At 52.0% G+C, this 24,843-nt stretch overlaps 1 protein-coding gene across 1 annotated transcript; it reads left to right on the top strand.

Annotated features, from left to right (window-relative positions):
* Positions 1–1,479: 1,479 nt before the first annotated feature.
* On the top strand, positions 1,480–24,353 carry NYNRIN (NYN domain and retroviral integrase containing). Its single transcript, XM_036354382.1, has 8 exons — positions 1,480–1,848; positions 10,843–11,489; positions 11,601–13,211; positions 14,117–14,247; positions 14,370–14,466; positions 15,925–16,026; positions 16,251–16,352; positions 20,822–24,353. Exons 1-8 carry the CDS (start codon positions 1,651–1,653, stop codon positions 23,700–23,702), a joined length of 5,769 nt encoding a protein of 1,922 aa, XP_036210275.1. The 5' UTR covers positions 1,480–1,650; the 3' UTR covers positions 23,703–24,353.
* The last annotated feature ends 490 nt before the right edge of the window (positions 24,354–24,843 follow it).

The following is a 24,843-nucleotide window of genomic DNA, read 5'->3' as shown; positions in this document are numbered from 1 at the left end:
AGCAGCAAGAGTTAAGTATTTATTAGTAGGGAGCAGGGGTAGTTGGTTGGCACCTTGCTTCAGAGGAGAAGCATAATAATAAGGCAGGGGCTTCTTTTGCTAAAGGGAGAGCAGATAGAGGTGTGAAGAGTGGAGAGATAAGTTCACCCCAGGGTCTGTTCAAGGTGCTCTAGAGAGGCAGGTTAGGAACGCGCAGGCCTTGGAGCCAGAGGTTATACAGGTCACCTTTTCCCTTATCTGGATTCCAATCTAGGGAGAAGCAGAGTGGGAGCGGGACTGGTTGGGCAGAGTACAGTCCAGACTAGAAGTGGTGTCAGCCCATCTCCCCTCCCCCAGTTGGGCCCCTTCCTTCCAGGGGGCACTCTTGGCCCCTTGCCTGCAGGCACACAAACGCAGATGTTCCAGGGCAGCTCTTATTGAAACCCACTGCCCTTTGTCTCCATAGGTACACTCGTGCCTGTCAGACAGCAGCGCTGGGGTTTGGTATGGAAAATAAAGGTCACGGCGGCCCAGACGACCCAGATTGTGCCCTCCACAGAGCCGGGTTCTGTTCAGGCCGCAGGGCTGCATAAGGTGTCCTTTGTCCTGGGGATGCCTCAAGGGCTTGTGTTGGAGGTGGCCCCAGCCCAGGGCTAGTCGCTGACCACTGATGCCAAGCAGCTGGCTGTGGGTCAAGGTCAACCCTTTCTCCACGGGAACCCTCAGAGGCTGTGTTACCCACCAGACCCTCGCTCTCATCTAAAGCCTCAGGGTATAACTCAAACTTGCTAAAAAGGGCTTTCATAAACAACGCAAGTCTGAAAGCTCGGGCGGGGAGGCCCCTCCAGCCTTGGGGGCTTCAGGAGGGTCTGGGCTGCCTGCCAGCGCCTGGCTGTCCCCAGACTTGGGGGGCGGGAGGCGGTGCTGTTACGGTCTCCAGCCCGCCCGCCCGCCCGGTTTCCAGCCCAGAGTTTCCTGGGGCCCTCCCCACCCTGCCCTCGCTTAACCCTTTCCTCGAGAGAGGGAGTGGCACAGGTCCCGGTTCTCCAGGGAGGCCTGGGAGGCGGCGGGGCGGGAGGGAGGAACGGAGAGAAAGGCCGGGTCCCTGAAAGCAAGCCACCTCTCCCTCGCCGCCGGAATGCCCCTCCTTCCCCTTCCTCTTCCTTCCACTGGGGAAAGGGGAACGTGGAAGGAAATTAACTTTGACCCCCGGATTCTGGCTCAGGGCCCAAAACTTGGGTGGAAGAGGCAGAGGCTTCCAGGACCCTCCCCGCCCCCTCCCGCCCGCCCCATTCTCCCTCCCGCGTCCCTCCCCGCCCCGTAAGCTGCCCAGACGGAGGAGTCGGTCCCGGAGGGGCTGGCGGAGGGGCGGAGGGGAAGGCTGGGGGCGGAGGGAAGGGCGGCGGGAGCCCGACCGGTCCCACCCCCGGCTGCAACCCCTGGCAGGAAGAGATTGTGGCGGGAGCCGCCGCCGGAGGGACGAGCTGCGGAGGACGGGCGCCTGGGCGGCGGTGGGTGGGTCGGCGAGCCCGCAGGACCCGCCGAGGCGGGGGGCGCGCCGCAGGGAGCAGGGGGCGTGGCCTGGGCTCCCTGGACCGGGGCTGGGGAGCCTCCCGCGCCGGGACCGGGTGACACTTCGGGCTCCCTCCTTCTAGGGGCAGGGGGGCAGCCATGCTCCTGGCCGGGGGCGACCCTCCGGCGCAGGAATGGGTCATGGTGCAAACCAAATCCAAGCCCCGCGTGCAGCGGCAGCGCCTGCAAGTGCAGCGCATCTTCAGAATCAAGCTGAACGCGTTCCAGAGCCGCCCGGACAGCCCCAATTTCTGGCTGCAGCTCGAGGGGCCCAGGGAGAACATGGGCAAAGCCAAGGTAAACAGCGTCTCCCCGCCCCCACCCGTCCCTTCCTGCCAGACCCCTGGCCCGCCCCGCTGCCAGCCGCGGAGACGAGGGCCCCCAAGGCCCCTGACCTGGCTTCGGCCGTGTGAAGGGCAGGTACTGGACCTCCCTCTCCAAGCCCCCCCTTTCCAGATCCGCAGCCTTGGTTCCTTCCCTCTGGCTCCTTTCTTTCTGCTCCACCCCTCTCTTGAGTGTCACTTCTACCCCTCGAGTGTCCTGAGAGAGGCTCCGCGGGTGTGTACCCCATGAGCCTTCCTTGCCCTGGGCCCCAGCACCCACAGCTCCCCTCCTCCACCGGGGGAACAGCTTAAGCTCTTGCATTTCTGTGGCCTGTGCAACACACCTCTTTGTTCTCCACCAAGACGATCCTTCTGTCTCTTTTTAAGTCTCCTTATATCTTTGGAACCTCTCAGAGTGCCGGGACTCGAGGGGCCCTTAGAGATGCTACTAAAGCAGTGCCCGCGTTTACCCAACTAGCTGTCGGGACTGGGGAGGGTAAGGGGCCTGAGGGCTCAGGCCAGGTAGGTGGAGGCGGTGGGGGCTGGGACAGGAGCCTAGAGCTCTGGGCTCCCTGCTCCGCACTCTTGCAGGGGCTCAGGGTGGGGGTGCAGCTGCCCTGGAAGGCACCAGCCCTCGGATGGCTTGAAATCTGGGAAGAGCGCCGTGGGCTTTCAGATGAAATGACTTCGGGATAGGCAGGTCATAGTGCTCCTCTCTGTATCCTCCCTGGCTTCTCTCTCAAGCTTCTCCTCCATTCTGGTCTCTCGAGTTCCCTTGGACCCCCCCCCCCCCCCCCCCCCCAGTCATGGCCAAGGTCTCCTTCTTCCCCAGGATTCCTTTATCTTATCTTTTCCTGGTAGGAATGCTACAGCCTCCCTCTCCCCCAGACTGCACCAACGCACACTTCTTCCCCAGCTGCATCTACACCAACATCCTAATTGGTCAAGGCCATGGGTGGGGGAGGCCCTAAGCACTGGCCAGCAGGCAGGCAGGCGGGCAGACGGGCTGGAAAGTTCCTCCCTCAGCCCCTCTGTTGAGCTGCTGTCTCAGCAGTTTTTCCAATTCTGACAGAGGTGCTGGGGGAGGGGAGGGGTGCCTGCCCAGAGAACAGATGTAGGAGCCCCTGAGATGAAGACTTTCAGGGTGGGTTAACAAGAGGAGCCTTTTGGGTTGGTTGTTTTGGGTTCTTAATCTTTTTGTTAATTTGAACTAAAACAGCTCACCCTTGTAACTAGCGCGTTCTGAGGTGCCCAACTCCCCTGCTCCCTGCTTAAATCCTGGATCACGTTCTCCAGGCCTGTCTGCTCCTGTTCCCACTGCCTCCTCAGGGATCCCTCCCTCACACCCCAGGCCCTGTTAATGTGGCTCCCTCAGTTCCCCCACCCTGTTACCTCCTTCCCCTTTGTCTTCCCCTGGGGAGAGGCACTGTTTAAGATGGAAACTGAGCATGAGGGGGTTCTAAGTAACTCCCTCCCTGACTTCACAGAATGAGCAGAAGGGCAGGGCGTATAAGGCGTTGTCCCAGGAGTTAGGAGATCTGGGCTCAATTTGCTATCACCAAGTCACACTGGGACCCAGGGGTATGGTGGAGAGAGTTTGAGATTGGGGTTTGCTACCTTCTAACTGGGCCAAATCATTTACCTTCCCTTGAGCCTATTTTCTCATCTATAAAATAACCTAACACCCACTTCATGGAAGGGTTGTAAGAATCAGCTGAAATAATGCATGCTTACGTACTTTTGCAAAATGTGGAAAGCTACAGAGCCAGATGTCAGTTATTGTTGTTAACTAGCTGTGTAACTTTGAGCAAGTCCTTTTCTCTCCCTTAGTCTCGGCTTCCTTGTTTGTAAAGTGAGAAGCTTGTATTAAATCTCTCTAAGGTCGGCCGATCTGACACAGGAAAATTTCCCAAGTATAAGGATGCATCTTGGTTTCTGTGTGGAGGTGCTGTGGCCGACCCCAATTCCAGCTGTAGGGACACAATCATGCACTTTGTTAATGGGACGCCATACACAGGGCGACTGGCAGTGAGGTCTCAGTGAGACTGGAGGCTGCAGGATGTGGAAGGGTTGAGGACGAGGATGGCATGTTGGTGAAGGGAAAAAGGATCAAGAAGGATATAGGCCTATTTGGAGATGGGCCGGGTTGTGTTTCTGTATCATATGTGGCTGGTTTTTCAGGAAAATCTCTGTAGAACTCTAGAGTGCCTTTACATTGTTTTGTCGTGGTGGGATTTTAAAAAATAAGGACATTGCCCTAGCTGGTTTGGCTCAGTGGCTAGAGTGTTGGCCTGCGGACTGAAGGATCCCGGGTTTGATTCCGGTCAAGGGCACATACCTGGGCTGTGGGCTTGATCCCTAGTTGTGGATGTGCAGGAGGCAGCTGATCAATGATTTTCTCTCATCATTGATGTTTCTATCTCTCTCTCCCTCTCCCTTTCTCTCTGAAATCAATAAAAAAATATATATATTTTTTAAAAATGAGGACATTGCTGGAATTACATTCCCAGGCAGCAAAAATAAATACTAGGGATGACTGACCTCCGGGGTGAAATCAGCAAGTGGAAAGGAAGGTCTTTTTTTGTTTGTTTGTTTTTTTAAATATATTTTACTGATTTTTTACAGAGAGGAAGGGAGAGAGAAAGAGAGTTAGAAATATCGATCAGCTGCCTCCTGCATATCCCCCACTGGGGATGTGCCCGAAACTCAGGTACATGCCCTTGACCGGAATCGAACCTGGGACCTTTCAGTCCGAAGGCCGACGCTCTATCCACTGAGCCAAACTGGTTTTGGCGAAAGGAAGGTTTTAATAATGATCCGAGTTGCTCAGGGACAAGCCCTCTGTCCTGGGCAATGATGTGAGGAAGGATTGGACTCACAGAGAAGAGATGACATGTTCGCTTCTCCCGTTCTTGGAGACTCTTTTTGAAGATGGGGGAGGGAGGTGATGGGGAGCCAGAGATTGGGTTCAGGGAGCTGGGGAACAGGGTGTGGTTTGCTGTCTTTTGGCCTGGCTGTCAGTTGGAAGTTCATCTATTCCTACTCCGCACTAACCGTAGAGCACAGTACCATGGAAGTGGCCAGGGGAATGCTGGAGCTGGCCCTATTAAAATTTCAGGAAGTTTGCAAACCAGTAGCATTCCATTGGTAGTTTGAAATCAGCCATGGGGGAGTCTTTACATCCCAGAAATTGGCAAATGCTACATATCAGAGCTACCCCCAAATTGTGTTGTGGGCATCTTACCCTTCTCCTTTATTTTAAACTTTTTTCTTTTATCCAAGTAATTAACAATTTAAAAGTTCAATAATTTTGAAAAAGTTCACAGTAGAACACAGTGAATCCCTGCCTGTCTTTCCCAACTCTCTGTCTTCAGTGTCCTTTCTTGTAGACAAAGGACAAAATTGTAGATACTGTTATCTTTGATCAACCCATTTTAGATAATTTTTTTACTTCCTATTATTGAAGGTGAAGATTTGATTATTTCCAATATAATTATTTTTAAATTTTCTGTTCAATTTCTATTAGTATTTGCATCATTATGCCTTATGCAAATATTAACATCTAAGTTTACTATGATTACATTTTCTTTCTTTTTTATTTCACTGAGGTTTAGAATTTCTTGTTTTTGTTTTTTTAAAAAAATATTTTATTGATTTTTTTACAGAGAGGAAGGGAGAGGGAGAGGGATAGAGAGTTAGAAACATCAATTCAGTTGCCTCCTGCACACTCCCCACTGGGAATGTGCCTGCAACCAAGGCACATGCCCTTGCCCAGAATCGAACCTGAGACCCTTCAGTCTGCAGGCCCATGCTGTATCCACTGAGCCAAACAAGTTAGGGCAGGAATTTCTTGTTCTTTAATATGCTTGTTTTTCTTTGTATCTATTGCTGATTTCTACAACTTTCAGTGGACTCTCACTACAGTTTTCTACAAGGTCAATTTATGGGTTCAAAGTGTTTTTTTCAGGTCCAAATTTTTTCTTAGAGACATCCTTCCTTCTGTCCTGTCTGGCCTGCATAGCTGTCATCCTGAGACTTCTGTTTGCTGTCATTCTTGGCATCCCTTTGCCTTTTGTTGTTGTTGTTAAATGTCTTGTTTCCTGGGCTGAATATCTTTATTTTTCTTGGGTTGCTAGAGCACATCCATCAATAGCTTCATCAAACCCTAGCTGGTTTGGCTTAATGGATAGAGCTCCGGCCTGCGGACTGAAGGGTCCTGGGTTTGATTCTGGTCAAGGGCACATGCCCAGGTTTCGGACTCTATCCCCAAGAGAGGGAGTGCAGCTGATCAATGATTCTTTCTCATCATTGATGTTTCTATCGCTCTCTCTCCTCTCCCTTCCTCTCTGAAATCAATAAAAATGTGTTTTAAAAATTAGCTTCATCAAGTTGAAAGATGGAGCAGTGGTAAAGAGTTTACTGATCACTGCTCTCAATGTGGTTGTTTCTTGAGTCCTTTCCTCCAATCTGAACTAGTTTTTTTCTATGCCTGCAGACAGTTGTTATCCTAGAACAGTGTCTGACACATAGGTGCTCAATAATGATTTCTTGAATGGATAAATAAATTCTGAAAATTCTCTTCATTATCATCCTGGAGATTGTCTTTGTTTTTTTCCAATGTTGGTCTCCTTTCTTGTTTGCTGGCAAGTCTCTCCAGTAGCTTCCTGAGAAAGATTAGGAAGTAAAATGTTGGAATTGTGTATCTGAAGGTCACTTGATTGATAGTTTGGCTGGAATAGAATTAGAAATGGGAAATTATTTTCCTTCAGAAGAGTAAAGGCATTACTCCAAAGACTTCTTGCTTTTTAGATGTCTGAAGCTATTCCAGGTCCCTGGTCCTTTGTATGGGAAGTTTTTCCTCTCTGAAAGTTTGCAGTTTCCCCCACTGTTCTAAGGTTTGCCAGCGAGACCCCCTTTGTGTAGATCTGTCTTCATCCATTGTTAGTTACTATTGTATTCGATGGGCCCTTCCATCTGGATACTCATGTTCTTCAGATCTAGGGCATTTTATGGAAATACTTTGTGGATGATTTCCCCCTGTGTTTTCTATGTTCTCTCTCTTCCTGGAACTCCTATTCAGACACTGGACTTTCTGGACTGACTGGTCCACTTTTCTTATTTTTTCCAACCTTGACTTTTTGCTTTGCTTTCTGGAGATTTCCTTAACTTTATTTTCCAGTCCCTTTCTGGGTCTTTAATTTCTGCCATCATATTTTTTAAAAAATATATTTTATTGAATTTTTGCAGAGAGGAAGGGAGAGGGATAGAGAGTTAGAAACATCGATGAGAGAGAAATATCGATCAGCTGCCTCCTGCACACCCCCTACTGGGGATGTGCCCACAACCAAGGTACATGCCCTTGACCGGAATCGAACCTGGGACCGACCCTTCAGTCCACAGGCCGACTCTCTCCACTGAGCCAAACCAGTGAGGGCTCTGCCATCATATTTTTAAAGTCTAAAAGTCATTTATGTTCTCTCTGAATTCTCTTTTAAAAAATAGTATCCTATTCTTGTTCAGTGTGTACAATATTCTCTATTATCTCTCTAAGGCAGCGGTTCTCAACCTGTGGGTCGCGACCCCTTTGGCGGTCGAACGACCCTTTCACAGGGGTCGCCTAAGACCATCCTGCATATCAGATATTTACATTACGATTCATAACAGTAGCAACATTACAGTTTTGAAGTAGCAACGAAAATAATTTTATCGTTGGGTCACAACATGAGGAACTGTATTTAAAGGGCCACAAGGTTGAGAACCACGGCAAGGAGAATGATAGTAAACTTTCTGAAGGTTTCTTCTCCCTCCCTACTTTCTTTTTCTTCAAGTTGCTCCCCACCTCTTCCTATATATCTTTTGCATATTTACCTCACATTAGTTTTCTTCATATGTTTGGTAATCTTTGCATGGTTAAGAGTAAGACCCAAAAAGCCAACTGGGAACGAATACTGAGGCTTACTGATCTGGAGCGTGGCTGCACGGGTATCTGGGGGCACTGTCTGTTAGGGAACCTGTTTGGTGGTCTTTGCTCTTGAGCTGGCTGGATTTCTAGAGTGTATTTCTCTATTCTCTGTCCTGGAGCGTCAGGGTCTGGCTGCTGAATCTCTGAAAGAGAAGAATGAGTTTCTCTACACTTGGCCTTCATTGTAGACATCATATTTGGCCCTCTTCCCTTTACCCAGCACATCTCTTTGTGTTTACGTATTGCTTTCATGTGGTTAGAATGTGGGGCGTATGGGATGGGAGAGCTTGTTTATTTTTTATGGTACCTACACTCTCAAGTATGCTGATAAACCTCTAATTCTAGGACCTGTTTTCAACTCTCTAGAGAGCAAACCTCCTGTGGGTAGGGAGGTACTTGCTAAGCCCGTGTTATTCAAACAACTTTACCTCAGTTTGCCTTAAAAATTTTTTTTTCATGTTCCCCTTCAATTCCAATTCTAGAGTTTCTTGGTGTTGCCATTTTCTGAGCCTTTTGTGTACTCTGCAGTGTAATTTTGGATGGTTCTGGAAAGTAGACGATGAATGATAACGAATTTATGAGAAAGGAGAATCCTAAGTCCAGTGTTAAATAATAAAGCAACTTGATCAAGTATAGAGCAGTATTAAATGATTTAGTGGTGTTTTTATTTAATTTACAATTTGACAAAGGACCTGTGGGACATTGGGCAATATGTTTTTACAAACACATCATTCTTTTTATGTGCTTATTTTGTTCCTGCCTCGTCTCTACTTTTTTCCTCTTGGAGGAAAACGGTCTGGGTAGGCTTTATGCAGAAAAAGTGCTCCAGGTATTTCCTGGATATAAATGCCTGTTGTATACCTTTTCTTCTTTTTATCTTTTTTTGCTTGAAACTATAGACAACATCATGGTTATACATTGGAGTCAGACTGGCTGAATGTCCCAGCCTACTATCTGTGTAACCTTGGGCCCAACCTTGCTCCTCTAAAATGGGGATGACAGCAATTTCCTTACAGGGCTGAGAGAGGAATACATGGGATAACGTGTGGCACATAGTAAGTGTTCAATAAATATTCAGATTTATTATTTTGAAAATTGTTTCAATTCCTATATATCTTTTAGTTAAAAATATTGAACAATTATTGGCACAATAAATACTTCAAGCTCTTTACACAAAGAGAAAGAAACCACCCACCATCTTCTAACCCAGTACATCTCTTTGTGTTTACATATTGCTTTCATATGGTTAGAATGTGGGGCGTATGGGATGGGAGAGCTTGTTAAGGAGAATGATCCCGTACCTGGTCACATTCACCCTTGCCTGGTAGTCGGTCCAGCTGAGGTCCTGTGGGATGATGTTTTGAGATGGTTTTGGACTGATTAGAAAGGGGTTAGACCTGGGTTTAACTGCTGGGGTGCATTTCAGTCCCTGTGGGGAAGGGTTGGCAGTTCAGGGTCAGATGGAAGAGGCAAGAATAGGCCATAGTAGGGAAGAATGGGCTGGGCACTGAGCAGAGGGCCTGGAGCCGTCTTCAGAGTAGCTGCTGGGGACCCAAAATGGAGCATTTATTTTCTTTTTCTTTTTTTAAAATATATTTTATTGATTTTTTTACACAGAGGAAGGGAGAGGGAGGATAGAGTTTGAAACATTGATGAGAGAGAAACATCAATTCGGCTGCCTCCTGCACACTCCCTACTGGGGATGTGCCTGCAACCCAGGTACATGCCCTTGACCAGAATTGAACCTGGGACCCTTTAGTCTGCAGGCCGACACTCTACCCACTGAGCCAAACCAGTTAGGGCTGGAGCATTTATTTTCTAATGGAACTGTCAGGGGAGAGCAAGAAGATGACCATTATCAACATGGTGATATGAAGTGACATGAGGGCGAATGTGGTCAACATGAGTTGGCTGATTAAGAGGGAATGCTCACACTCCCTTGGAGCTCATGGGATTGTCCTGGTGGAGCTCAGCCATCTAGTGGAGGAACCCAACCTCTCCCATCCCAGCAACTGCTAAAGACTGAGTGAGTGCACCCTGTAAACAGGAGGATTTGGTCTGCCCAGAATGCTAGAGACCTTTCTTCTGGTTCAGCCATTGTGTGTATCTGTGGGGTTTTCCTGGGTGCTGGCCCAGTGACTTATCTCCTCCTCTCCTTCTCTGTCTGCTCTGGGTAACAGAGTTACCATGGTTACGGGTACAGATTGTGCCACAGACCTTCTGAATGGAGATTAAGCCAGAATCCCACAAGATTACCTTGTTGTCACTGTGTAGTCAGCCTGAGGAAGTGGAAAGAATCCCTGGTGTCAGGGTCAGACAGATGTGGCTTATGACCCTGGCCCAGTCACTCTCTAGTGTGTGTTCTTGGACAAGTTGCATAGCCCTTCTGAGCCTGCAAAATGGGACTAAGCTGTGCCAGGCACTAGGCTAAGCACTTCCTTTGTATTAACTCATGGAAGCTCTGTAATAGCCCAATGATGCAGAACTGTTATCCCCGTTTTACTGCTGAGGGAATATAGGCACAGGGAGGATAAACAACTTGCCCCAGGTCACATAAGTTCCTGGTACCTAGAGGATGCAATACCCCTCCCCGTAGGTATTTCACAATTCTGAATGCTCGGACCTTAGGAGTACCTTGTTTAACTTGTCAGACAGGTGAGGTGGCTGAGACCATGCTCTGCTCATTCCCTGGAAAGATGACACATTTCCTCAATTAACCTGACCTACTGAGGTCACATTGAAAGTAGAACCAGGTCCTTGTCTCCAAACCCAGGTGCTCCCTTCCCTCCAGGCCTTCCCCATTCTGTCAGAGTTTCCTGTAAAGAAATGAGTGTGTGAGGGGGCAAAACCAGGGAGAGAGGGGCTGGCCGTGGAAGTCATTGGCTTCTGGTAGCCGGGAAGGGCACCTGCTTGGTGAGGGATGGCCCTTCTGGGTTGGGGAGTGTGAGCCAGTGGCCGCTCCCTAAAGGAATGACTTCCTCTGTGTTCTCCCCACTGTGGCTTCAGGAGTATCTGAAGGGCCTGTGCAACCCAGAGCTGTGGAAGGAGGTTCGCTACCCACCAGCCCTGCACTGCGCCTTCCTCGGGGCCCAGGGCCTTTTCCTCGACTGCCTCTGCTGGAGTACCCAGGCTTACCTGGTGCCTGGCCCCACTGGCTCCCTAATGGTGGGCGGGCTGACCGAGTCTTTCATCATGACCCAGAACTGGCTGGAGGAGCTGGTGGGGCGACTGCGCTGGGGCCCTGCCCCTGTTTGCACCCCCCGGGGCATCTGGGAGGCTGAGGTGACCCGGGCCTTTGGGGCTTTGATCTGGATCCGTGGTGACCAGTATGCAGGGGACCTGCTGCAGCTGCCCCCAGCAGTCCAGGAGCTGCTGCTGAGTCTGGTGCGGGATGCTGCGGGCAAGGAGGACATCATCGAGTGGCTCGGCCGCCTTGGCACCTCCAACGCCCGCTCCGACCCGGAGGTCCTGATCTGCCCTCCGCAGCAGCAGAAGGAAGGCTCGGCCATGACGTCTGTGGGCGATGGTCCTGGGCCTTTGCTGGAGATGAGGACCCTCCAGAATGGGAACACAGAAGATTCAAAGAGATTAACCAGCCTGGGAGCCAGCCCAGGCCAGAAGGCACAGCAGGAGACAGCAAACCAGCTGGTACGGTAAGTTTTGGAGAATCAGTCTGGCTTCTCTGTCCCTACCCCGTTCCTCCACCCCAAAGAAATAATTTTGCACCTAACTGGCCGCCCCACCTTTCCAACAAACCCCTCCAGGGTCGGTTCCAACAGTCAAGGTGGTACGGACAGTATTCACAAGGAAGGGCCCGTGCCAGCTGCCGGCAGCCAGGATCCTGCGAACCACTCACAAGCCTTGGCACAGCAGCGGCAGCTCCAGAGGGTGGAAGACAAACTCTCCTTCCAGCCTCCGGTGACGACCCTGGGTGTGTGCCCATCTTGGAAGGCCTGGGCTCCGGGGCCAGCCTTTGGGCCCTTGTGGCCAGGGACCATTGCTACAACCTTCTGGAGGATCAATGAACTGCATTCTCTCCACCTGGCCTGGCTGCTGTCCCAGGCGTGCTTCAGTTTCCCGTTCTGGCAGAGGCCTCTGGGCCCCATTCAGTTCAAGCTCCCAGGGCAGAGTCCTTTGCCCTTAAACCTGGAGTGGAAGCAGAAGGAGCTGGTTCCTTTGCCCAGTGTGGAAAGCCCAGATGGGGGACCAGGAGGAGAGGCAGACCTACAGAATTGCCCAAGGCCAGAGACCCCCCCAAAAGTCATGAGTTTATTGGTGGTCTCAGGGGGCTCTGGTATAAAGGGCAAAGCTAGCCCAGGACTTCCACAGGTAGGGCCATCTTTGACCTCCACACCCCAACTCCAAGCTGGAAGTGAGCTGGGGGATCAAGGAAGTGTACAGTGGGATTGTAAGGGGCCAGAAGAGGGGCCCTTACCAGCACCACCCACAGGGCAAGGGGTGCCTACTGCTCAAGGGAGGGCCATGGGTCAAGGGGAGCCGACGGCTGAGTCAGTACCTGACACTCAAACAGTGCCTGAGACTCTCGAAGTGCCCGTGGCTGCAGCAGTGCCTACCGCTCAAACCCCACCCCAAAATCAAGTGCTGTCTGCAGCCCCCAAAGTGCCTACAGTCCAGATGATGCCCGCAGGCCACACAGAACCTGCAGCCCCCAAAGTGCCTACAGCCCAGATGATGCCCGCAGGCCACACAGAACCTGCAGCCCCCAAAGTGCCTTCGGCTCCAACAAAGCCAGCCGTTCATGGGGGACCCACAGCTCAAAAGGCAGCTGTGGGTCAACCGGCACCAGCAGCGCAAACAGTACCTGCGACTCCAAAAACCCTCACAGCTCAGAAAATCCCTGTAGCCAAAACATCACCTGCAGGTCCCAAAGCACCCAAAGCTCAAACTGGGCCTGTGGCTAAAACAGGGTCTGCAGCCCCCAAACTGCCTGCGACCCCCAAAGCGTCTACGGCCCCCAAAGCCTCCAGAGCTCCGAAGACGCCTGCAGCGCAGAAGGCGCTCACAGATCCAGGGCCAGCCGTGGATGCAGCCAAACTCCTGAGAGAGGCGCAGCCTTCGTCAAGGGGCAGTGCTTCCTCCCCAAAGGGCCAGGGGGAGGCCAGGAGGCAGGGTCTCCAGCCCTGCAGCACCGCGGCTCCCAGTAGTAAGCACCAGCCTCAGGTGGGTGGGCTCCTGGCGGCTCCGGAGGGGACCCCGAGGCAGCCACCGCGACAACCACAGGCGAACAGCACAGTGACCAGCTTCCAGAGGTACCACGAGGCCCTGAATACGCCCTTCGAGCTGAACCTGTCGGGAGAACCTGGGAACCAGGGGCTGCGGCGAGTAGTCGTTGATGGCAGCAGCGTGGCCATGGTGTGAGTAGCATGAGGGCAGGCTGGGCATGCTGGGGAGCTGGGACGGGGCATCCCTGGGGCAACTGTGGGCACCCCTTTCTGACCTCTCCTCTGTGTAAGGGTGACGTGGTTCAGATGGGGCAAACTGGAAGTGGCCCATGGTGAGTGGCTACTGCATGCCAGGCAGCGTGTGCGACATTGTCACAGCAGCTCTCAGCCCTGCAAATGTAGGTTTCTGTTCGCCCTCTTTGACAAAAGCAGAAAAGAAAGGTGACGAATCTTGCCCAAGGTCCCAGAGCCTGTAAGGGCTCCAGCTGGTCTTTGGGTTCAGATTGTCCACTGCCGGGGTGCACACTCTCTCCACTGCAGCCTGCCTCACGTAACATGGCGTCGGCCAACCCGCAGCCAGGTTTCAAATGTGTAGCCCGAACCCTAAGGCCCAGCACAGACCTCCTCTGTGGAGCTTTTACTGATCAAGCCTTAGAGGTTGCCCTCTCTGCACAGCACTTACTGTGTGTATGTGTTGGCGTGAATATATGTAAGACCACTCAATGTGCCAGCATGGTAGAGAGTTATCTGTGCTGAGCACACTCCCAGCACACGGCTGGTGGTCAGCAAATGTTTGCTTCCAGTTCTAACCTGAGCTCTTTGGGTGTAGAGGTTGCCTTCTTCCTCTTCTTGCCCTGCAGGCCCCTGTACACCCGTGCACATGCACACCCACGTAAAACACAGGAGGTGAGCTCACCCAGTAGGTGCTCACAGAATGTTTAATGATGGAGGGAAGGGAGAGGGCATTGTCGGTGTCTGTGGTGCTGATGCTGGTGCCCTGGCATTGCCCACTGTGCTGCCCAGGCTTTGAGGGAGGGGTGGAGGCAGGGCGATTCCTTGGCAAGAAGTTGCTTCCTCACTTCTCATCACCCCCACAGACACGGCCTCCAGCACTTCTTCTCCTGCCGTGGCATTGCCATGGCAGTGCAGTATTTCTGGAACCGGGGACACCGGGAGGTCACTGTGTTTGTACCCACCTGGCAACTGAAGAAGAACCGGAGGGTGAGAGGTGAGCTGTCCACTCCCCCAGCCCCCCTCAGCCCCTCCAGCAACACCCAGCCTCTCTGCACCACGGCCTTTCCCACTTAGCCCTTCCTCTGACGATCTCTATCTTCTGCCTCTCGCCTCCAGAGAGCCACTTTCTGACGAAGCTACATTCCCTCAAGATGCTTTCGATCACCCCCTCCCAGCTTGAGAACGGCAAGAAGATCACCACCTACGATTACAGGTGTGCCAGGCCCCAGCCTGCTCTCTGCGGGGCTCTGCGGTTGGGCTGGTGTGTCAGGTGGAGTCCTGCCTCCTCTGCTCTGTGACCGAGGGGGCCATTTCAGAGGGGATGGCACATGGCCTCTGCGCAGAGGGACACAGTGAGGAAGGGGCTCCCAGGTCGGCTCTGCCTGAGGCCAGGGGCACTCCTGACTTTGGGTCTCTGCAGCTCCATTTCCCTAGTTCACAGGCTCTCCCCCCACGACCTGCGGACTGAGACCCACTGCTGCGGGTGGGCTAGCCCAGGTGACTCCTGGCGCCTTGAGTGCGTTGCTCCCCCAGGCAGCGGGTTGAAGTTCAAGTCTCAAGGAACTGCTCCAGTGTTTCCCTTCCCCAGCCCTGGCGCTGGGAGGAGGTGTGTGTGTGGCTGTGTGTGGCCGGAGCTCTGGCTGGCCTCTGAAAACGGTTAGACTGGCCCCATTTCCTGGCTAAAGCCCGAATGCCTCCCTACTTGTCAGCCCCAAGCACCCGGTCCCCCACCTGGCGGCACACAGTGCACAGGGGAGTCTGCGATGCTGTCTCTGCGGGGGCAGGGAGGCCCTGCGGTAGTCACGGGTCCTGGGCTGGCGTCCAGGCCGGGCAGACACAGGTCTTGGCGTCACTTAGGCTCCTCCCATGCCGGGCAGGGAGAAATTCTGTTCCTCCTCACTTTTCCCAAAACTGACACCCTAAGCATTCAGGCCTGGGAAGGGCTGGGCAGGGCAGCTCAGGCATCTCTCCTTCAAGGCAAGCCCCCTGGGTGAGGTGTGTAAGTGCCTCTAGATGCAGGCTTGGGTTCGAGGGAGGACGGCTTTTCTGCAGAAGGCCCCTCTGCTGGGCACTAGTGGAATAGCATGCTTTCTGGTCACAGCGATTGAGAAGGGATCCTTGGGAAATAGGTTTGTTTCTTCGGGTATGTTTTTATATGTGTATACATGCACACACACATATATGCCTTGGCATGTACATGAATGTTATGTGTTGGTGAAGAAGAATAAGGGAAAATGTGTGTGTATGCTGTGTGGCAGAGGCTGAGCTAGATGCTTCCATGTGTCGTCATTCAGTTCAATCCTCACAGCAGGAGAGGGAAGGCATTTATGTTTTACAGATGCAGAAACTGAAGTAGTAAAATGCATGTGTGGGTGGGAATGAGTGTGTGGGTTTCTGTGGGTGTCTGCGCATGTGTATGTGTTTGTGTAAAATAGGGTCTGTGTTTGAATAAACAGTTGGGAGGTGTACATTCCCAGTTCACCCTCCCAGGGGCTAGTGGTGACCCCAAATAGCTGCATAGATGAGGGGATGGGCTCCTGAGCCCTGGCTTCCCAGTGACCAAGGGCAGCCTCTGTCCAACACAAAGTGAAGCTGCACGTTCTTTTCCCCAGAGGCCCAGGGGAGGGAGGGGCTGGTTACTGGGTCTCAGTGACTTTCCCTCTCCTTGCAGGTTCATGGTAAAGCTGGCAGAGGAGACAGATGGCATCATCGTCACCAATGAGCAGCTCCACATCCTGATGAATAATTCCAAGAAACTGATGGTCAAAGATCGGTGAGGTGGCTGAGAGGGGGGTGGGCTGTTCCCTCCCCTTGGATGTCAGGCAGCCTGTGGCAGTGGGGTACTGGGGCAGTGAGAGGGTCCCTGGGCCAGTGCCCACCAGCACCTGCCAAAGGGGAGATGTGGGTCCTGGCCCCTGTGGAGACACCCAGGCAGCAGTGGGGTGTGGGTGGGTCACGGGGTCCTCTGTGATGGTGCCTCCTCTCTTCTGAGTCCAGCCTGCTGCCCTTCACCTTTGCGGGGAATCTGTTCATGGTGCCCGATGACCCCCTGGGCCGGGATGGCCCTACGCTGGATGAGTTCCTGAGGAAGCCAAACAGGTAAGGGGCCTCCCCTGCATCCAGCCCCTCCTGGGACTGATTAGAAACTTGCCCTAAGTGCTGGCCGGCATTTGTTTAGTGTTTAACAGTGAGCAGAGTGACTTGATTCATCCAGGTTTTCACAATTCTCTCATTTGCACATCCACGAACCACTTCCAGTATGGTTTTGCACACGCACTTTAACACTATATGTGCTAAACAGGCATTGTACTCAATTTCTATTGTTTTTTTTTTCCAGTTGTTAATCCATGTGGCTCACTTTAATGGCCATGTGGTATTCCATTACAGGAGTACCCAACAGGTATCGGATCTCTGTGGAGGGCCATTGACGGTTTTCTTGTTATGCCATTGGAACCAGTGCTGCAGTGAACAGCCTCGTTCTTGTTCCATTGTGTACAAGGGCAGCTGTGTCTAGAGTCTATGCCAAGTAGAAATTATTCCATATTTATTATCCCCTTCGGTCCTCACAACCTGAGTTATACATACATGACCACTATCCTCATTTTACAGATGAGAAATCTGAGACTCTAGTACTTTCCTAAGGCCCCTTTGCTGGTGCCAGCAGAACTGGTTTGCAGTAACTCCGATCCTGAGGCCTTCGCCCCTCCGAGCCACCTTGCTGCCCATCTCCCAGTTCTGGGCATGGCACCGCTTCCTGGGCCAGGTCCTCCCAGTCACACTTTCCCTGTTCGGAAAAAAAAAAAAAGATTTGGTTGAGGTTTGTCTGCTGGCTTCTCCCAAACCTTGTCAGACCTCCTTTCCTCCCCTCCCCGCCCCTCCCTGCCTTTCTCTCTTTTTTCATGCACATCCTACTGTGTCACCATGTAAAATGTGTTTGAGTTGGGACCAAAGTTTCAAAGCTTCCACTCTCCCACCCTTTTTTTCTCTGAGATCACTGGGGTCCCTTTCCACCCTCTCTTGGTTTCTTTCTTTAAAAACATTTTTTTAAAAATAATTCTTTGTTGTTGAAAGTATTACATATGTCCCCCCTCTTCCCCCATTGACCCCCTCCAGCCCACCCTGCCCCCTGCCCCAGGCCCTCACCGCTCCATTGTCTGTGTCCATGGGCCATGCATATACGCATACAAGGTCCTTGGTTGATTACCCCTTGCGCACCTTCCCTCTGAGATTCCGCACTCTGTTCCAGGCTTCCATGTCTCTGGATCCACTCCGTTCATCAGTTTATTTTGTTACTTAGATTCCACATATGAGTGAGATCATGTGACACTTGTCTTTCTCTGACTGATGTATTTCACTTAGCATGATACTCTCCAGGTCCCTCCATACTGCCTCAAAGGGTAAGAGATTCTTCTTTAAAAAAAAATAAATTTTTTATTGTTGAAAGTATTACAGATGTCTCCCTCCCCCCCACCATTGACCTTCTTCCCAGACCTTCACCACACTATTGTCTGTGTCCATGGGTTATGCATATATGGTTAATCTCTCCCCACCCAACTACCCCCACCCCACCTTCCCTCTGAGATTCATCAGTCTGTTCCATGCTTCTATGTCTCTGGATCTATTTTGTTCATCTGTTTACTTTGTTCACTAGATTCCACATATAAGTGAGATCATATGATACTTGTCTTTCTCTGACTGGCTTATTTCACTTAGCATAATACTCTTCAGGTCCCTCCATGCTGTCGCAAAGGGTAAGAGATCCTTCTTTTTTACGGCTGCATAGTATTCCATTGTGTAAAAGTATCACAGCTTTTTTATCCACTCATCTACTGATGGGCATTTGGGCTTTTTCCAGATCTTAGCTATTGTAAATTGTGCTGCTGTGAACATAAGGGCACATATATTCTTTCTGATTGGTATTTTGGGTTTCTTAGTATATATTCCTAGAAATGGGATCACTGGGTCAATGGCAGTTCATATTTAATTTTTGAAGAAACTTCATACAGTCTGCATCCCCACCAGCAGTGTACTAGGGTTCCCTTTTCTCCACATCTTCACCAGTACTTGTAATTTGTTGATTTGTTGATGGTAGCCATTTTGACAGGTGTGAAGTGATACCTCATTGTCATTTTAATTTGCATCTCTCTGATGATCAGTGACTTTGAGCATTTTTTCATATGTCTCTTGGCCATCTGTATGTCCACTTTGGAGAAATGTCTATTTAGGTCCTTTGCCCATTTTTTTAATTGGATTGTTTGTCCTCCTTTGTTAATTTGTATAAATTTCTTATATACTTTGGCTATTAACCCCTTATCAGATGTATCATTAGCAAATAGGTTCTCCCATACAGCAGGCTCCCTTTTCATTTTGTTGATGGTTTCTTTTGCTGTGCAGAAGCTTTTCATTTTGATGTAGTCCCATTTTATTTTCTCCTGTGTTTCCCTTGCCCTAGGAGACATATCAGCATGAGAGATGTCTGAGATTTTGTAGCCTATGGTTTCTTATAGGATTTTAAGGGTTTCACTACTTACATTTAAGTATCTTATCCATTTTTAGTTTATTCTTGATTGCATTAAATCTATAGACTGCTTTGGGTAATAGTCTATTTATTTTTCTTTTAAATTATTTTTTTAAAATATAGATTTTTATTGATTTCAGAGAGAAAGTGAGAGAGAGATGGAGAGATAGAAACATCTCTGGGGATCAAACCCACAACCCAGGCATGTGCGTTGACTGGGAATTGAACCGTGACCTCTGGTATATAGGTTGATGCTCAACCACTGAGCCATGCCAGCTGGGCAGGCCATTTTACTGATGTTAATTCTACCAACCCATGAACATGGAATATTCTTTTGCTTGTTTGTACCTTTTTCTATCTTTTTTCATCATCCTGTAGTTTTCTGAGTACAGGTCTTTTACCTCCTTGGTTAAGTTGATTCCTAAGAATCTTTTTTTTTTAGTTTCTCTTCCTGAGAGATCATTATTGGTGTATAAGAATGCCATTGAATTATGGGTGTTAATTTTGTATCATGCTGTTGAGCATCCTTATAGTCATTATTCTGAACTCTCTGTCTGATAAATTACTTATTTCCACTTCATTTAGCTCTTTTCTGGATAATTCTCTTGTTTCATTTGGGGCTTTTTTTTGTCTCCCCATTTTGGCTGCCTGTTTGGGTTTGTTTCTATGTATTAGGTACATCTGCTGTGACTCCCAGCCTCTTCGGAAGGTCTCTGTGCAGTACAATTTCAGATGCTATTTGTGACTGGCCCTGAGAACCCTATTTGTAGGTATAAGCAACCCACCACTGTGACTCCCTCTGCCAGGGCTGGATGAGTTTGGAAAAGACCAAGATGTGCACCAAGCTTGGCTTTTACTAGCCCTGGATCCAGAAGTAGATCAGGCAAAATCTCAAAGCACCCAGAGATCCACCTCTGCTGGCAGGCTGATTGTTATTCTCTTAATTAGCCTCAGGCTGTGGACCACAGCAAGATGTAACCTCAGCAGGTTTTCCCAACAGGGTGGAGAAATTGCCCCCCCCCCCCCCCCAACAAAAGCTGCCTGGATGGTTAAGGTCTGCCTGAGAAAGGTGTCCTCTGCAGTGTGAGGGAATGACTCAGCACAGGAATCCAGGTGGCTGCCCTCTGAGCTCTAGCCCCAGAGCCCTGAACCCTGGATTCTCCTCACACAGCTCTAGTTCACTCTGTCGTCCCTCTGCTGAAGCCTAAGGTGAGTGGCTACACAGGAAATTTTATGCGTTGGCCTTTTAAGAGGGTGCCTGCATTTCCAGCTGTCTCTCCCTGGCAGACAGCAACCCTGCTGCTTTTCGCAGCCAGATGTTATACGAGCACCTTTCTTGGTTTTGGTCCTCTGGGCTGGGGAGCCCAGCTTGGGGTTTAGCCTCTAGAGTTCTCAGTGGGAACCCCTCACAGCTGAGATATCCCTCTGGAACTTCAGCTTCTGTCTATGGGAGCCCAGCTTGCCCTTTTGTGCCTCCACACTTCCTGCTAGTCTCTATGCGGTCTCCACTTTCCATCCTTGGTTATCAGAGTTCTCTCAAGCTAGTCTTCGGTTGATTATTCAGGATGGTTCTTCTATAGTTTAGTTGTATACCCAGTTTGGCCCTGGGAGAGCGTCAGTGCAGCTTCTGCTTAATCCGCCACCATCTTGGAATCCTCTCCTTCTCTTTCTTGACCTCTCCCTGGCTTGCTCAGCCTGGGGTCAGGTTGGAAGCACCTGTCATCTAATTCTTATCAACCACTGACTTAAACCCGACTGAAAATGTCACTTGGTCAATGAAGTTTTGACTGTATAAGCCTTCAGAGCAAGGCAGAATCTCACATTGAGGCCTGGCACATGGCGGAGGTAGGGGAAGTACTTGCAGGCATGGTCCTGACTGAGGCTCTGCTATGTCAGAGGCTGGCACTCTGCCCAGCTTCAGGGATACTGAGCAATGGGGTGGAGCTCCAAAGGGTTTCCACAGGTGTGCTTTCCCCCTTGGATGACCTCTGGGGGCAGGCTTTCTCCCTCCCGATTGCATCGGTCCCTCCGCTCTGCTGTTTCCGTGCAGGTTGGACACTGACATTGGCAACTTCCTGAAGGTGTGGAAGGCTCTTCCTCCCAGCTCAGCCAGGATCTCTGAGCTGAGCGATACCGCCAATTCAGGGCCCCTGGAGAGTCCTCAGAAAGTGGAAGAAGTTAGGGAGGAGAAGGAGGAGAGGCAGGACGAAGAGCCAGAGCTGAGGGAGAGACAGGATGAGGAGCAGAGGGAGGGGCAGGACACACAGGGGCCAGCCGAGGAAGAAGACCAGGACTCCTCGCTGGCATCGGTGTTCAAGTCTGAGTGCCCCACCCTTTCAGAGGAAATCCTCCGGTGCCTCAGCCTCCACGATCCCCTCGACGAAGCCCTGGACATCGATCTCCTTCCAGTGGTGGCTTCTCCGTCCCTAGGTATCCCCTGGGATGGGAAGGCTCCCTGCCAGCAGGTCCTTGCCCACCTGGCCCAGATGACCATCCCCAGGAACTTCACCGCACTCTCCTTCTTCATGGGATTTATGGACTCCCACCGGGAAGTCATCCCTGACTATGAAGCCCTTGTGGGCCCACTACACAGCCTCCTCAAACAGAAGCCAGACTGGCAATGGGACCAGGAGCATGAAAAGGCCTTCCTGGCGCTGAAGCGAGCCCTGGTGTCTGCCCTCTGCCTGAAGGCCCCTGACTCTCAGCTGCCCTTCTACCTGGAGGTGATGGTGAGCCAAGTGGCCCTGACGGCCACTGTCTATCAGGAGAACTCAGGGAGAAAGCACCTCATTGCCTATACCTCGAAACCCCTCCTCCCCGACGAGGAGAGTGAGGGCCCCCAGTCGGGGGGAGACAGCCCCTACGCTGTGGCCTGGGCCCTCAAACACTTTTCCCGCTGCATTGGAGACATCCCAGTGGTCCTGGACCTTTCCTACGCTGCTCGGACCACTGTGGACTCTGAGCCATGGGAGGACCGCAGGCTTTCCAAAGCATGGTTGATCCGATGGGCCCTCTTGGTACAGGACAAAGGCAAGAGGGCGCTGGAATTGACCCTTCTCCAGGGCCTGCTGGGGGAAAACCGACTGCTGACACCCTCATCCTCCATGCCTCGTTTCTTCCAGATCCTGCCTCCTTTCTCTGACCTGTCCACTTTTGTCTGCATCCACATGTCGGGCTATTGCTTTTACCGTGAGGATGAGTGGTGTGCTGGCTTTGGCCTCTATGTCCTGTCTCCCACCAGCCCACCTGTCTCCCTTTCCTTCTCTTGTTCGCCTTACACACCCACCTATGCCCACCTGGCTGCCGTGGCCTGCGGCCTGGAGCGCTTCAGCCAGTCCCACTACCCCGTGGTTTTCCTCACTCACTGCCACTGGGTCTTCAGTGTCCTCTGGGAGCTCCTGCCCCTGTGGAGGGCCCGGGGCTTCCTGTCCTCTGATGGGTCCCCACTACCTCACCCGAGCCTGCTCTCCTACATCATATCCCTCACCTCTGGTCTCCCATCCCTTCCATTTATCTACCGAACCTCCTACCGTGGCTCCCTGTTTGCTGTGACAGTGGACAACCTGGCCAAGGAGGGTGCGCAGGGGGGTGGGGAGTTTTGGAATTTGCCAACGGATGTGCCAGTCCCCATAGTGTCCCCCCATACCATGGGCAAGAGGCCCAACTTGCTGGCATTACAGCTGAGTGACAGCACTCTGGCAGATGTCATTGCCAAACTGCGGGCTGGGCAGAAATTGTCCAGTTCCTCACCCTTCAGTTCTGCCTCTAACTCACTCAGCCTGGATCAGGAGAGCGGCTTGCTTCTGTTCAAGGGAGATAAGAAGCCCAAAGTCTGGGTAGTCCCGAGGCAGCTCCGGAGGGATCTGATTTTCTCTGTGCATGACCTCCCTGTGGGGGCTCACCAGAGGCCTGAGGAGACCTACAAGAAGTTGCGGTTGCTGGGGTGGTGGCCCGGGATGCAGGAGCATGTGAGAAATTATTGCAGGAGCTGCTTGTTCTGCATCCCCCGAAATCTCCTAGGCAATGAGTTGAAGGTTATCGAGTCCCTGTGGCCCCTCAGGTCGACTGCCCCCTGGTCGAACCTGCAGATCGAGGTGGTGGGCCCAGTCACTGTAAGTGAGGAGGGACACAAGCATGTTCTGATTGTGGCTGACCCCAATACCAGGTGGGTGGAAGCATTCCCGCTGAAACCCTACACACACATGGCTGTGGCCCAAGTGCTGCTTCAGCATGTATTTGCAAGGTGGGGTGTTCCCGTGAGGCTGGAGGCCACCCAAGGCCCCCAGTTTGCCCGGCATGTTCTGGTGAGCTGTGGGCTGGCCCTGGGAGCCCAGGCTACCTCCCTGAGTAGGGACCTCCAGTTTCCCTGTCTGACAAGCTCAGGGGCCTACTGGGAATTCAAGAGGGCCCTCAAGGAGTTTATCTTCTTGCACGGCAAGAAGTGGGCGGCTTCCCTGCCCTTGCTGCACCTGGCCTTCAGAGCCTCCTCCCCCCAGGCCACACCATTCCAGATCCTGACTGGGGGCCAGGAGAGGCTGATGGGACCCTTGTGGTGGGAGATGAGCAGTGCCAACATAGAAGGGCTCAAGATGGATGTCTTCCTGCTACAGCTGACGGGGGAGCTGCTGGAGCTCCACTGGAGGATGGCTGACAAGGTCAGTGAAAAGGTGGAGAACAGGCGTTTCAAGCGGGAGAGCCAGGAGAAAGAGTGGAACGTGGGCGACCAGGTCCTCTTGCTGTCCCTCCCCAGGAATGGCAGCAGTGCCAAATGGGTGGGTCCCTTCTATATCGGGGACCGGCTGAGCCTGTCTCTCTACAGGGTCTGGGGCTTCCCAACCCCAGAGAAGCTCGGGTGCATCTATCCGAGCAGTCTGATGAAGTCCTTTGCCAAGAGCGGCACCCCCCTGTCCTTCAAGCTCTTGGAGCAGTGAGCTGAAGCAGCGGGGGAGGCCCCACTCCCAGGGTCCTGGGCCGCTGCTGCTAGGCCTCCCCCTGCCCTCATCAGTGCTCTCAGAGCCCCCTGGGGCCCCCTTTGTGCCTTTTGTGGAGAAGTTACTCATAAAGCTTTGCTGAATTGCCTTGAACTGGGGACCAGGGTCCCTATGGAAATGTCCCCGGTGCGGGGTATTGCGAGAATCTGCTGTCAGATATGGGCCTCTGGCAGTCTCCCCTTACTAAGGTAGGCCAGGCTCAATGTCTTTCCCCAAGTATCCCCTTCACCCTGTCACACATGTGCAGGTGTACGCATGCACGCACGCATGCACACACGCACGCGCGCACGCACACACGCACACACGCACACACACACAGAATTTGACTCCTGGCCACCTAACCATAAAACAGTGTGGTTCGGGACCTCAGAACCAGAACCACATTGCACTCTCAAACAGAAACCTCGAATGTAGACTCCTCTCCCCCGACCTTCATTTGGGGACCTTTTGCCCTTGTAGTTGTCACAGTTGACACAAATCCACACGGGCTGTGGAGAGGCAGCCTGTTCCCATTCTCATGGCCAGCTTCTCGGCCAGGCTAGGCCTGCCCCCTGTCCAGGAAGGGCTGGCAGTCCTGGGCCCTGAGGCTCGGAGCTGGGGTGGGAGGGCGGGCTTGTCAGCACAGAAAGGCAAGGGGGAGACTGAGTCAGCCTACCTCATTTGACTCCAGCTAATGGAGATAACGCTGACCCCTGCTGTAATGGTATTAACCCCACGGGAATCAAGGATCTTGATGCCAAGTGTGGCATCTCTACCTGAAGAGCTGCTTCAACTAGACCAAGGGGCCCAGGCCTCTCTTACAAGGGGGGAGGGTGTCTGAAATGAGCAGTGTGGCAGACAGTGAGGCGCTGATGTGGCTCTACCTCCCAACCCCACCCCAAAGCCCACAGCCCTCTCCTCCTCCTGCCTCCACTGTGCCCTGCATCCCCAGCCCCCATAGTGTGTGACTGCTGTGGTTGGATCACCCCCATCCCCTGGACCTGCTTTCTGTGTAGAGCAAAACCTGGGCTCTGTCTGAGCACTCTGCAATGATTGCTCTTATAGCAAGAGTGAGTTCTCATAGGTGTGTGTGCTCACACTC

The sequence above is a fragment of the Myotis myotis genome, unplaced genomic scaffold (genome assembly GCF_014108235.1).
Source record: "Myotis myotis isolate mMyoMyo1 unplaced genomic scaffold, mMyoMyo1.p scaffold_m19_p_1, whole genome shotgun sequence".
Classification (NCBI taxonomy): Eukaryota; Metazoa; Chordata; class Mammalia; order Chiroptera; family Vespertilionidae; genus Myotis; species Myotis myotis.
Note: the sequence above shows the minus strand (reverse complement) of the source record. Positions and strands in the feature narration are given on the sequence as shown.

Excerpts from the sequence above, each read along its gene's own strand:
- NYNRIN (XM_036354382.1), top strand. The coding sequence starts at position 1,651 with ATGCTCCTGGCCGGGGGCGACCCTCCGGCGCAGGAATGGGTCATGGTG. Across the intron at positions 11,490-11,600 it reads ACAGCAAACCAGCTGGTACG|GGTCGGTTCCAACAGTCAAG; the intron begins GTAAGTTTTGGA and ends AAACCCCTCCAG. Across the intron at positions 16,027-16,250 it reads AAACTGATGGTCAAAGATCG|CCTGCTGCCCTTCACCTTTG; the intron begins GTGAGGTGGCTG and ends TTCTGAGTCCAG.